A 14,896-nucleotide genomic window follows, 5' to 3' on the forward strand; every position below is an offset into this window, starting at 1 on the left:
CATGAGGCCAGTCAGGTGCAAAATAAGTCCAAAAAGGAAAAGGAGTCAGACCAGGAAGGAAACAAGAAGCTTTGGGACCCAGACTGGGCTTCTTCCCACATCCTAGACTCTGCCTGGCCAACAGTAGTTGCAGGAGTGTGTTGTGAGTATGGTGTGTTTGGGGAGCCTGGCTTTGCCTTGCTTAAATAAACAAACTCCCAATTCCTAGAAGAACCTCTCAGTATTCACTGGGAACTTTAATGCCTGAGCTGTGACAGCATAAAATTCATTAGCCTGCTGAATGAGGGTCCATATGGTTTCCCATAAATTAACCCAGCATCATTCTTCTCTTAGCCTCCAGGCTAAGGCAAAAGCCAATGACCCTTAGAGTCAGAAACACAAAGGGGAGAGTTTGGCACTTGAGTCCCTATGGTCAGTGAATGAAGTATGCATTCGTTCATTCATTGGGACAAAGGAAAATTTTGTAACTCACTCCAATGAAATAACCTCCTAGTTTTCAGTGAAAATACCTCTGGGATCTTTGTACTTAAGAAGGTAACTATCTGTGGCACGCATCTTCCTGGTGCATGAAGCATGGAGTGGGTTGAGAACTGGAACAGCAAGACTGATGTCAGATGGAGAATAAGAGCTGGATCTTCTGTGACTTTCAGATGTTCAATCAAAGCTTGTCTATGCTGAAACAGGATTTGCCTAAGAAATGAAACAGGAAGAATGTTTAAGAAAGTTTTTTTATCAACTGAATTATGTTGAGATTTACCATAATGTTGAACACATTTGCAAAACAATGTGTTAAAAAAACATATAAAGCTATGGGCTTGGATCATACTCCTGGGAGCAAATATGCATATTAAATACTGCTAAATATTGCCCTATCTACCTACCTAGTCACCCATCCATAAAATTAAAAATATTTCAACTATATCTAATTTTGGACTCCTATACTGTAACTTTTAAATACAGTGGCAGGATAATAAATGTCTAAGAACTTAACAGGTCTTCATTATTTTAATATTGTAAAAAATTTCAATTTCTCTATCCATAAAATATTACAAAGAAATCTAGCCTCATGAGCAAAGCTGGAAATCATGGCTAGAAGATTAATTTCCATTTGCGTAGAATTTTTTTTTTAATTAAGTGCAACAGCACTGGCAAACGCTCACCATCTGGACTTGTCTGTAGTAATTACCTATAACTCTTTCCAGGACATTCCCATAATCTCTTTGATCCCATCATTCTACCTCATCTGGTGTCTTCCCTTCTTCATGGCTACTCCATTCCTTCATATGGACTCATGCCATTACTAGTGTTGTCCCGTTATCATCTTAATTAAGGCTGCCCATTCTGGTCCAACTAAAGTCACTGATTCCTACATTTAATTTGGTATGTCTTATTTTTGATTTGACAATTTTAATTTCATTTTTTCCCCACAGTCTATGTTCTGATTGTTGTCAAGCAAAAAAACAGTACACTGCTCTTTCAGTACTGGCACCGTCAGTGAGCAGACATCCTTGCAGTGTTGGTCAGACCATGTCACAACCTCCTGATCTACTTGTGGACTTTTTAAACAATTCTCCAGGAACTAGATGAGTGCCTTTCATACTGAAGTCTGGTCATCTGGCATGCCAGCCAGTCTGAATGTTACAGTCTTGACCATACAGTTTTCTTGACAACAATACAGAAGTAGTTTGTCATTGTCTTCTTCCAGGCTCAACTTTGAAGTTTTTTTTCTCCTGTATCAGTTGACTTTCTTCAGGCCAAATGCCACCTGCTACTACCTGGGCTATGGATTAGTCCTAGCTTTCTCACCCCCCTTTCAATCTTATTGGCAAGGTGACTCTACTCCCAATGGCACTGTTCTCAGGGTCACTGGAGTCACTGTACATCCCCACCACATCAAGATGATAATCCTCCATTGCCCCCAAATTAACAGTTACCTTTCTTTCTTCTTATCTCCCCTTTTCACCATAATATCACAAGCCTCTGCAGCTGCATCAAGACAGGAAACAAATTCTTCCAAAGTCTTTAAAAAAATACAAGCAAACTGGTATCATTTCAAATTCCACCAGTTTCTCCAAAAGAAATATTCTTTTCTACATGTATAAAAGGAGTAAATCAATAAATCACCAAAAAGGGAGAAAGAGAGAGAAAATACTATCCACCTGTCTGAAGCAGGGGTATTATGTACCACAGATAGAACTGTAATAGTGTAGGTGAGATATAGGGTAGACCTTTGAGGCAGTGTTTCCCAACCTTGGCAACTTTCAGATGTGTGGACTTCAACTCCCAGATTCCCCAGCCAGCCATGCCGGCTGGGAAATTCTGGGAGTTGAAGTCCACACATCTGAAAGTTGCCAAGGTTGAGAAACACTGCTTTGAGGGATCAGATATAATGTTTTGATAAATAAAAATTCAATTAAATATATGATTTTGGATAAATGCAGTCAACTGAAAAGTGACTCCATCCCTGAATCTGATCACTGAGCACTGATCATGAGGACATACCTTTCAAAGGAGCTCCTCCATTTTCTCTCTCTTTACCCACTACACTTTGTAAGAATAGTTCTATCATAGTAAATCAATTAAGAAAAAGCTAAATACAATCCTTACAACAAGGGCTGGAATAAAGTATGATGGATCAAATGAAAACTATACACAATTCATATGGATTTCATTCATAAGCAAAACAGTGTATTTTTTAAAGCTAATCTGACATTTTCCACTAACTGACAAAAATGTAATTAACTTTTCCTAGTCCTGTTAGGATGTTTATAACTCTCTTCTTCCAAATTGACTTTTGAGAATTAATTTTCTACCACTGGTGTCCCCACCCTCACCCCCATTTTGATTTCTGTACTGATAAAACTTCATGTCCAGGTTCATTTAGTTCATTTTTCCCAACCTGCTGAGTACTAACCCTACATCAGGCTGGGGAAGAGGGGCTTAGGCTTAATATCTACATATTTCAAAATGTTATTAAGAGAATAAGTAATTAACAAAATCCTTCAATAAATACATTTCAAAACAAAGCACTTTAAAGACTGGAACTTACCTTGCCGTTCAAGGAAATGTGGAGTTTTGTTAAAGGACCTCTTGTCTCTTCAGATAATATACTTAGAATTTTTTTCCTCATCTGTTTGAGTTTGAAGAAGAATATGAAATGTTGAAGATAATGTAAGGTTTCAAGGGTCTAATTTATTTATTTCTGAAATATCAGAATATCAGAATGCTCAAATATCTCTTTTTAAAAATATCAGTTTATTCTGAAAACTGGCTGATATATACACCTTAAAACAAGAAAAGGACTGGATGATAGTGTCATAAGTAATTTTGTCACTTGTCTGGGAAACAGGCAGTAAATATTGAAAGTTTTATCCTTAGGTACTTTATATGTGGGGAAGGAAGATACATATATCACAGCAACTTAATCCTAAATGACAAGATCTTTGGCTTAATCTCTTCCTGTTCAGATTATTTCTACACATTCTAGGCTGCTGTCGAAGTGTGTTTGAAGCTGCAATTAGAGCCCAATGTAGCACAACAGATGCCTTTCAATGTGTCACTTGTTGACCCTACTACACAGGTTTCATCTTAATTGTACTGACTGCTGAGCTGTTTCTGTGCACAGTTCAAGGTACTGGTTATTACTTATAAAGTACTAAATGCTTTAAGGTCAGGACATCTGAAAGATCATCCATTCCTCTGTAAACTGGCCTATAGTTTAAGGACATTCAAATGCCTCATCAACAAGAGAGGTTAGATAGTGAAAATGTGGGACAGAATGTGGGGCAATAGCATCCTGTGCTCATCTTTCCTTGTACCATCTGCACAGGCTACTGGAAATTTATTTATTTATTTAAAACTAATTTAAAATGTATTTGCTCCAATTTTCTTTCATAAAGGGCTCAAGTTCCCTCCTCCCTCTTACTTCAGCTTTTTTGAAAATCAATTTAAGATTTAAACTTTAAATATTATTTTTTTTTAAGTTTAAAATGGTTAGTTTAAAGTCACCTTGGAGTCCTTTTCTGAGCTGAAAGGCTATGCCCAACTACATTTAAAACTAAACTCCACTCTTTATATACAATTCTCCCCCAAAACCTGGGATTTTGAAATAAAATAATAAACCAAAGCACTATTCCAGGAGACAACATGCTAATCTGGCCGGGGAATCGGATTAACTAGGAAGCAGCTGAGGTGAACGTATCTCAATTGGATAAAACTATGTCGGTGCAAGTTTTGGTGTGTTTTGGTACGTCCTACAGGCCATAATCAAACACAGTGAAATGTGGTACCCTGCCAAGATTTGCAAATTTCATGCACAGCTTGGGAATCAATACCCCATCATTCTTTAAGAACCAAGATGCCTACAGAAAATTGTATTGTTGTACCTCAGTTGTAATGGCGGTGTAGTCATCAGCTGCCATCATTACATCAGCAGCAAGGAAGTTGAAAATAAGATTAGTGATATCTGTACAAACTGTCTTCAGCATGTGTTTGGTAATGTTATTCTGTGTCTCATCTGTAAAAGAAAAATTCTGTAACTGAAAAGCTAGTTACTGTAAATTACAGTAACAAATCTCCACAATCTAAGTTCAGCATGAAACTTGCGCATTATATGGATTAGAGGGCAGGTCAGAAATCTCAAAATAAATAAATAGATTTCTTGCTATAGTTATCCCTTTATGTCCAGTAAGCTTTCTTTTGGTCACAGCGTGAAACTCTGTTTCCAGCTGCTTTTATTGGTACTAAGATGTGGCATCAAAAAGCACGAAAAGCCTATAAATGTTACTGGAAAGGTCAGATATTTCAAACTAGGCTATCCTGCTTCCAGCAGAGAAAAACTCATTCCATGTAGATCACAAATTATAGAATTAATAATGATCAACACAAAAGTATTGTGGAGATGAAGCAGCAGAGAGAAGAGCAGAGAACGAGCCAAAGCTGTAACAGGAAATGGTCTAAGAAAATGGAGGGGCAGTATCATCAACCAGCTGGTAATCAAAGCATTCAGCAAACAATTAAAAAATAGTTCATATGAAACAAAGGGCTGGAATAAAGCTGGAACAAAAGAAGAGGTACTTCAGCCACTGCACAGTAATCAGCTAAATACATATAACTGCTTTTTTCTTGCTTCTGTTTAAAGAGAAGAAAAAACCTAGAATGATCAGTCAAGCGGTAGCACACATATTATACCCTATTATAAAATGATTTCTTTAAGTTCTCCTTAGGAAACCATGGGAACCCAGCCACAAGGTTTATGACTTAAAAATTGTGTTTGGACCAAACCACTATAGTATCTTCAACAAATCACTCTTAAAGCAAACTGTGACTTATCAAGATGTGTAAACACAGCCTTTATAATTTGATATTCACTGTAACTTCCTGTGTGTTTCTAATCTACCTGTAGTTTATCTTAACTGTTAATGTTCCAGATTCTCTATAATCAATAATTCCCTGCCTGAACAACAAAATGCTAATGGGCTCATTTGTTCTGAAATGGAACTCTTTATTTCACCTGTAAAATGTTTTGCTCCTTTTTCAAATAACCGGATATTGTTATACAAATTGGAAACTTCTTCCTGCAAATCCTTAATGGTTCTTTTCCTGCTAGCTCCAGAGTTAGAAGTTGAGGACAGGAATACCGAGCGCAACACTTCCTGATAGCTCTTTGTTAAGGGCCTAAAGAATAGGGGAAAAGAGAACACAGGGTGACAATTAGCAGAAGCCAACTATTGGTCCAAAATGGTAGTGTCAAAACAAAAACAGACCGGTTGCGAATCAGAGAACTGCTGATGTCAGGCTGGCTCCCACATATGTGAGGCTCATGGCAAGAAGCCACTTCAGAAGTCAGTGAAGAGGAGTGAATAACTTCCAGTAAAGATAGGGAAGGGGAGGATGACATTCAATAAAATTCAACAAGCCAGATTGTTTTTTTTTTTTAAACTAAGCTATTATAGAAATATATATCTATTACAATTTTTCCAATATATCAAAATATTTGTTATTATAGCTATAAAATGATAGTACTGCTACCAAAAGTACTTCAATTTTCTTTGCTGATGATCAAGGACAGGGCCAAATCAAGGTTTAAGGGGACATTCCACCACCTTCTAGTTAGCACCCCCATCACACAGGACACCAAGCCCTTTCCTCCAGACTTACTAGGCAATAAAAAGCCCAGGCATGAAAAAGAACTAGCCCTGCAGTACTTTGTGTCTACTGACCCTATTAAAAATAATTTTCCCAGTGGGTATAGTGGGCAGAAGGAATGATCCTGAGGGACAGGAGGAAGAGCTGCTACCAAGACAATGGTCAGATAAAAGAAATCTGAGCCTGGGGCAGAACTGTAACCTGAGAAAACATCTCAGACAAGACCCTCCCTAGTTGTGGGGGAGAAGCACAGAATACATGGCTCCATCTCCTCTGGTGCCAGACACTCTTATAGGCCACTTGATGCTCCCTGTGCAATTCCTGGAATCAAAGGCTAGCAATTTCTGTGATGCTTAGTGCAGCTTCTCTAATATCCATCTGAAGGTGCTGGGTGCTAATAGCAGCATTCACTTTTTTACCTGTGATATGCTGATTGATCATATTATTTAACAAACAATTAATCAATCAGTCAAACAGAGCCATGAAAGAAGTTTCATTTCTTCAGGGACACTAATGCCTAACAGAGCAGGAGCATTTGCACTCATCAGCTGGAATTGCCTGAAGGAATGAACTCCTGGTTTGTGGAAGATTCCAGGTCATGAACATAAGAAAGCACAGATGGTTACAAGCTTTAGCTAAAGCTGGATGATTATAAAATAATCAGAACACACTTGCTAGATCAGACCAGAGGCCTATTTTTAGTCCATGGTGGCTGTATTTGTATTTCTATCCTTCTGACCAAGATAAGCATCTTCTTGGCTCTCATTGTATTTACAAAGTTTCCACAAAGATTACTGTCTGTGACTTGAAGAGGGGGAAAAATTAGTAACCCACAGGAAATGCAGCTGTCAAAATGAGAACATACAAATATAATTTGCCCTTTGGATCTTTAGACATTTATGGGGAGTGAGCCTATATATGCACTTTATCTCTGTGTGTGTGTATGAAAAGATATTACCAAATTTGCAGGGATTTGACAATCAGCTGAATCTGACAGGATATCCTCAGATAGTTGCTGGATAGTCTAAAATAATATCAGTTTCTATCTCCCTGGAAAGAACAAACATTACAGTGATCCATATCTGAGCAATACAAACTACCCTCAGCTGTAGTTCCATCTTTTAAAATACTGAAAAAAAATTCTGCCCTTTCAAGTTCTATGTATTCCTTACAAAATGGAATACTGCCTTTCTGCTTGGCTTCAGTTCTGGGCAAAACAGGCACAGGCATCCATTTCATCCATTTCCAACTACAACAGTGACAAAACTTCCACCAGGATTTCACAATGCAAACTCAACTCTCTCCATACTTGCACTGTGAAATTGCAACCAAGTACGTAAGGAGTGGAATGTGTGTCTCAGTGCAGATTTTGTAACTTGCCCTCTGCTCCTTCTGCAGGCGCCTCTGAGTACAGGAAATACAGTTTAATATTCTCCCAAAATAAATGATCGCAGCTACCTTATAAGGTGATCCGCAAGTTCCGTGATGAGTTCTTCAGGACAGTCCCTTACGTGCTTTCTTAAAACATCCTCAATTCCTTCTTGTGACATAAAAGGTATCTCAGGTTGCTTGCTCCTACCTGTCATGATATGACAAGCATTTCTAACTGAGTTAAACATCCCCTGGTAGAAAAGGATATCAGAGTTTTACAGTAAAACCTAGTGCAAAATAAATTCCTCTTAATTCCAAAGACTGTTCCAGATCACAGGAAACAGCAAGTGCTGAGCATCATTCCAAAATTGTTCTAAATTATAGATGTGTTCATACCACAAAGCTATGTTTTCTTTCTTCTCTTATAAAGTTGTGATGAATTGAATTCAGAGCCCAGACAGGTGGCATTACCTAACCAGCCCTGGATGATCATGAAAAGTTAAGCTTGGTCAAACCTAGTTAGAACTTAGATTGGAGATAATACTAGGTTGTAGATTAGACTAGGAAACTGAAAAACATCCTGGAAGAAGACATAGCAAACCACTTCTGCACAGCTGCCACAAAAACTACATGGACGTGAACATGAAATCACCAGGAGACACATCTGACTCAAAGTCTTTACTTACTTCATCCAGGAAAATAGTCTGTAAAATAGCCTTAATAAAATGGATTTGCTATCCCAAACTACTTGTTTGAATGATTCGTCATTGTTACTTGCTGTAAATAATGTGCTCATGTACTAGGGCTGGGCAAACCAACTGATTAAGGTCCTTCAGAACATGCAGAATGTAAATGATTCACCTCTCCTTGAATTATTAAAGCAGCCACCTCATTCAAGGCTTTGCATAGCCCCACCAGATGAAATTATCACATGTAATTCTATACGACAAAAAAGTAATTAACATTTAAAGTAGCTACAGATGGTATTTTGAATGTTCTTGTTCTTGTTCATGTTCATTTCTTTAATATTTGAGCTAAATTTTTTCAAGAAGTGTCATTTCTGTGTTATCATTAATTAACTTCATGCCACTCTTCAAATAATTATCTTTAAAAAATCATCATTACAGTGATATATTTAATATTTTATTGGGGATATGTTCATATACACACACATTTTTGAAAGCATGTATTTTGCAATAAATCCAGCCATGTATATAAATAAAATGAAGCACAACTAGACTTAGAAGACTACAAGAGGCAGCATAATTAAAAACAAGTATTACTTACTTGTGCTACTTGCTTGTGACTCTTCATCACTATCAGCATCTTTTCTTGCCTTCTTCTTGACTTTTTTAATTTTGATTTCTCTAGCATTTCCACCACCACCATCTCTCACCCGTCCAGTGCCCTCTGGTGGAAAAACAATATGGTTAACGTTGGCCATATGAATGAATCAAGTCATATTTTCATTAACATAATGAAATGGAACTGATATGCTGGTAAAAACAAATAGCAAAAATGGTAGTCTTGAATTTATGAATGTATGCATGGAATCAGTAAAAAGTACTATGACATGATGCACAATACTGAATAAAAGAGCTCCAGGAGCACAGTAATTCAATATTTATTATAATTTTCCCCTTCATCCATAAAATATATGTAGAACTGGTTTAAAAAGGTAACTCCTATGTAAATCAAACAAAGCTAGTGGGGAAAAGAAAGAAAACAACATCCATAGCAGGACCCCAATGATACAATGCTTAAGAATGAAAGAAAATGCATTTATATCTCCAACAATGAAATTAAAATAACAATGATTTTAAAAAGGGAAAAATAACCTTTATTATTGTAGATAATTTAAACAGAAGAAGGACCTGTCGTATTTTTTATATAAAATGACCTCAATTAACCAGCCAAAACACTTTAGCTACAAGCTATGTTCAAATGCTTTAGAAGTATGTTCCACTAAATACAGTTTAGGTGCGAGCAGAAAAATTACAAGGCTGCATCGTTATTGAGGGCTTAAACTGTTATATTAAAACCTTTTTTTTTTTTTTTTACAGAGGAATGCCTGAATAAATTCTATTCTTCAAAAATGTTCTGTGTTTATTCCTCCCTAGCTATTGTTATTGGAGAACAAAACTGTCTTTTAGCTGTCTATCCTGTGATAAATATCACTTAACACAAGGAATATTTTCATGCGATCTACACTAATTTTGTTATTTGTTCAGTGGGCCTTTCTCCTCCTTCCTCCCACTCTACGTCTTCACCGCCTGCAAACCCTATGCCAGAAAATCCACAAAGTTTATGAACGAGGGCTGAGGGAAGAATAAAATGCCTTTGAAGTCGGGCCCCAGAAAACACACAGGGCTTTAACTCTGAGTAAAAATCATGTACTACTATCATCAGCAGCATAATGGAAGTATTATAGTTCTATGATAGCATTTGAAATTTGTGGTTTGCACAAATAAGCACTGAAAAAAATATAAAGGACAGTAGAAATGCTGTATTATATACAGCAAATATTGGTGTAACATCATTTTGAATGTTGCTACTTTGAGAACTGCTGGTTAGAAATACCTGCTTCTGGCATTTTTTTCCCCATCAATATAATTTCCATCCAACTCAAAGCTGGTTCTGGCTCAAAAACAACAAAAACAACCTTTCTTCCAGGGACAATTATTCGTTGTTTCTGATAATCAAACTTTACAAATAGCCCAAACTAAGCCATTATAGTGGTACAGTGGTAACAAAAACGAGGAGGAACTGACAAAGAACACATACCTGCTACTTAGAATCTAGATCAAAAGTAGATAGGAACATTAGAAAGGGGCATTTTATAAAGAGCGTTAACATGAATAAAGTTTCCTCCTTGAAACATGAAAGCAGGTGCATCTCCCAGAAGTCTCGAAGTGACTCTTCAAAGCCAGATGTGCTTGCAGACACTTGTGGGCACTCCAGTGGAAGCACTACCTGTACTCATGCACAAACTCATGCACAGACAACTGGGGAAAGCCTCCCAAGCAGCTGTGTAGAATTTTCTAAAACATGCAGTTATTGTAATGCTTCAAGGAGAGGTGCTTTATTTGCACAAGTATACTTTCTGAAGTATACTCGTGCAAAACATTCTTTCAAATGTTTTGACCTACATTACTTGCAAACCTTGAGCCGATTTTTAACAAGAGAAAGCTGTAATCAAATAAATAAGTATAGGGGTATGCCCAAAACAGAAAATGTGATTTGTTTCAAACACAAAACAAAACACTGAATTCTGGAAAATCTGTCAACAAATGTTGGGTCAGCTATGGTTTGGCAAGATAGGTTTCAACCAACCACTGCAGCAAACAGAACAGAACACCCAAAACACTTCTGTCCAAAAAAAAAAAAAAAAAAAAAAAGTTTGGTCCATATCTGAAACACCACCATCCAACTTCCCTCCATGTCCAGAACAAAGTATCTAAAATAACCGTATTTCAGTTGAGGCCCAGACTGCCCAAAAAGAGTTGTTCTGTGTACAAAGCATTTTGCATAGCCATGATTATGTCCCACTTCTTTACCTATTGCTTTCTTCCTTCTGTCATCCTTTTTGTCTTTTTTACTCAAAAATGCGTTCTCTATAAGAGCAGAATGTTTCAAGTCCTCTTCTGTGATTAAATGAACCGGGTTATTTTTCATTTCCTGAAATGAAGACCATATCCAATTATGTGTGTTCTATTAGGACTTCCTGTGGGTTGTCAGGATTTTCAAAGTTCTCTTCCCACCAGTTTAATATTAGCCTGAGACCCATAGAAGTCTGGAGCAGTATGCCATCCATCAATGAAGGTCCTACTTTATCTCATTTAAATTTGAAACCCAGAACTGAAGAGAGAATCTGTGGTTCAACAAATGGTTGGATGCTTATTCATATGTGAGCAATCTGCAGCCCAAATGCACCCTCCTTGCCATAAAAACTGGAAGCCAAGCCCTTGGTGCATCCCTTTCCCCATCAGACAGCAGTTCCAGTTACAAGCATGTGATTGTAGCCTTGTTCAGAGATCAGCAAATAAAAATACTCAGGGCAAGTCCTTCAAGAGAGGTATTTGTAAATCATCTCTTTTCAAACAGCTGCTTCAGAAGCTGTTCCATTTATGGGTTTGCATGTGCACGTTCAGCCACTTTGCTTTGTGTCCCCCTAATAAAAAAAACCTGCCTGCACATTTTTGCACACAGGCAAATCACTTTCTCCTTTCTGTTATGTTTGGCTTATCTGCAACACTGCCGCTCCAGTCAATCAGTTGAGACACACAGGAAGAGGCCCAGTTGCAAAGCATTGTATCTTTGCTTACCAGTTAAGCATAAACAAGGAAAGGCCAAAGTTTCATATCAGTCAGCTAATAAGCTTCCCAGAGTCATCTGGCTACCTCTGGAAAGGTGATACTGAACTGGATATTCTTTTCTGTAATGCAGAATGACTATTACATTTTGATGACAGACGCAAGCTCAAATAATTTCTGTAGAGGCAGCACATATGTCAGAGCCAAATTCAATAGTATTATCTTGGACACTACATACTGCATTATGTCAGTTTTGACAGAAAATAAGCATTGAATCTCACTCTCTCTTTTCTCTCTAAATGGCTATTTTTTTCCTGCAGAGAAATTTTACACTTTACACCCAACGCATCACAAAATTGCTTATGTATGTCTTGGCTGTAATTCTGCTTAGGCTATCCTCTTAGAAATAATAAATTAGGCAAGCAATCTTCTCCAAGGATTATTTTGAAATGTTATGCTTGGTAAACCAACCTTTTCAGCTTTCTGGTGCATAAGATCACTAAACAAATCAACACAGCTGCTGATAAATTTCTCACTGACTACATTAGTGTCACCGAAGACCAAGGTTGAAGGTTGTTTATTGAAGGATCTCATCACTTGCTGAAGCAACATGCTGGCATCTTCTACAGATAATGAACTTGGAAGAAGAGGCTAGGATCATAAAACAAAAACAGTCACATTCAAGCTTATATTTATTGCTTAATGAACTGCCCAAAATATTTAAAAATCAAGGAGTGTATGCAAAAGATATTTACAAAGCTTCATATTTTTATCATAGCCTTCTGAAGTTTTCTTCTTGCTTTCACGTATGCAGTCATTCGTAAATATGATACATGATATTAAACCTGGCACAGAATTTATTAATGTAAATCTCAGTTTCATGAAAGAAACAAACCTTATTCAAAACTTTACATCTGCAACAATTGGTATAAAAATATAAACACAATGCCTGGTAACATCATGGCACTGTGTGATGATTGTGAGAAATCTACACATGCATCTGCATAAATCAGGTTTTACTGATTATGCTGCAGAATTAAGTTAACTTTGATGAGCACTGATTTTCTCTTGTGTTATATTTACAGTGATTTGAATGGGCATAATTGTATGGAAGAATCCATAAAGAATAAACCACCAAGATTATAACGGTGAGAAGATTTGTAAAATAAATAAATAAATAAATAAATAAATAAATGTAAGAAAAGGAGATGTTGGGGAATCAGTCAAGTTTTTGTTTGTTGTTTTTAACTTTCACAAGACTAACTGCTTCAAATATTTCACTGCCATGCTTATTCACTGAAATCTTGATTTAATGGACCCTATTTAGCAGACTTCAGATGCAATGGAGTAAATCTGAAACATAAATAAATAAATAACATAAATTTGAACATCCCCTGCAGTAACAGACACATCTGTTTTTTTGAGATAGTCTGGTTAAATTTTCATTGATTTTATCTTCATTTTATGACATCTGTGGCAATTATGTTATTTGGGTAATGATGTCATTATGCATCATTTGCTTAATAATGTCATTACTGTACATAAATGGCATAAATCACAGCAATGACATACTTTTGAATTTAACAGATATTAGAGAATAACAGACATCTCCCAACAGTCTGTTAATGCAAAGTTCCATTGTATTAAAATAAATTATAATTTAAGAAATTGTAACTCAAATCATATCATGGTCTGTAGAATTCGGTTGTGGGAAGCTGTATTCAAGCTCTGCTCTACCTAGATGAGAACAGTTATGCATATATGTCTAGTAAGCCTTGCTATAGGGAAGTGAAGAAATTATTACTGCAGCTTCATTCTAAAGAAGGTTCCTAGCTCCAGACATAAAATTCAACAGTCATCTATAGCAGAAAACTGAACTTAAGCTCAGAATTGGTATGTTTTTAGACAGTGTCCTGCAATAAGCTGGATGAGTATTTCAAGTTGGCATTAAAAACAGTGTCAAAATATAAGTTCCTATTGAGCATAAGGGAGCTACATTATTAATTTAGGAATCCTAATCTCATTCATATCTGTCTGTTTAACAACGGACTTCAATTTTACCCCTACATTCATTCAAAGACATTTAGTATCAAGTGCTTTCTAAAGAGTTGATGAAACAGAAATTAGATTTCCACTTTCAAAGAAATCTGACAGCTTTTTAAAATAAAGAATACATGCTTCTTCCCAGCTGAATACTGGATGCGATACAGAATATGTCTCTGATATTTTATGGAAGGCTATATTAAGAAATAAAGTTGGCCAGTATATCTATTCATTCAAGAATTGCAATAAAATAGCACTTCAAGCAGCATTACATTCTGTTGCTTAGGCTAAATATTGATTTGATAGAAGTTGTGCTTTGAAATTAGATGTAATACTTTTTAAATTGGAACAGATGACTGTCAAATGATTTTCAACAGTCTCATGCTTTGGAAATTTTAGCGCACTTCCAGAACTCACATTGTTTCCGTCTGTTACAATCAGGTATGCAATATTATATTATAGATCTACATACAAATACAGGTACGTCATATCACATATAACGATTAGAAGTGGCTCTGTAAGATTTAATTTAAGAAACTTTCTCAGCTTTTCTCAGATACTTGGGACTGAATGTAAGGCTTTCTGCAAGGAAAGCATGCCATTGAAAACTAGAGCCTATTTCTCAACAGTAAAACTAACTGAAAGCCAGAAAAATGAAAGTGCGTACCATAATATCCACCCACAGACCAGAGCTGATGGCTTCATCCACAGATGCCTCCACCTGATCCAAAATTTCACGACCAACACAAGATGCTTTCAGGAACAAAACTGGCAAAGACTTGTATCTTTTCTTTATGTAGTTCACAGGATCAGGGATGCCAAGTCTTGACAATGCATCGAATTCTACAAAATTACAGGAAGTTTTTGACAATGCCATTCAAAGTATTTAGCACAGGGGGCTAATATTTAGCTCTCAATCAATTCTAGATCCTTCTTTATAGATTGACGGTGGGTTTTATTCTGGGCTTACACAAACATCTTTGTGTTGGATTTATTTTATTTATTTCTGCAATTTATATGCT

At 36.6% G+C, this 14,896-nt stretch overlaps 1 protein-coding gene across 1 annotated transcript in view; it reads right to left on the reverse strand.

Annotated features, from left to right (window-relative positions):
• UFL1 (UFM1 specific ligase 1) overlaps positions 1 to 14,896 on the reverse strand; it is a 34,702-nt gene that overhangs the window by 1,528 nt on the left and 18,278 nt on the right. The window contains exons 9-18 of the mRNA XM_063311951.1: positions 14,542 to 14,717; positions 12,303 to 12,482; positions 11,076 to 11,196; positions 8,806 to 8,928; positions 7,606 to 7,726; positions 5,513 to 5,676; positions 4,386 to 4,516; positions 3,050 to 3,130; positions 1,935 to 2,020; positions 510 to 690 (exon numbers count right to left, since the gene is read on the reverse strand). Coding sequence (XP_063168021.1) covers positions 510 to 690; positions 1,935 to 2,020; positions 3,050 to 3,130; positions 4,386 to 4,516; positions 5,513 to 5,676; positions 7,606 to 7,726; positions 8,806 to 8,928; positions 11,076 to 11,196; positions 12,303 to 12,482; positions 14,542 to 14,717 — 1,364 coding nt within the window. The remainder of the gene's footprint in view (positions 1 to 509; positions 691 to 1,934; positions 2,021 to 3,049; positions 3,131 to 4,385; positions 4,517 to 5,512; positions 5,677 to 7,605; positions 7,727 to 8,805; positions 8,929 to 11,075; positions 11,197 to 12,302; positions 12,483 to 14,541; positions 14,718 to 14,896) is intronic.

The sequence above is a fragment of the Candoia aspera genome, chromosome 1 (assembly GCF_035149785.1).
Source record: "Candoia aspera isolate rCanAsp1 chromosome 1, rCanAsp1.hap2, whole genome shotgun sequence".
NCBI classification, from domain to species: Eukaryota; Metazoa; Chordata; class Lepidosauria; order Squamata; family Boidae; genus Candoia; species Candoia aspera.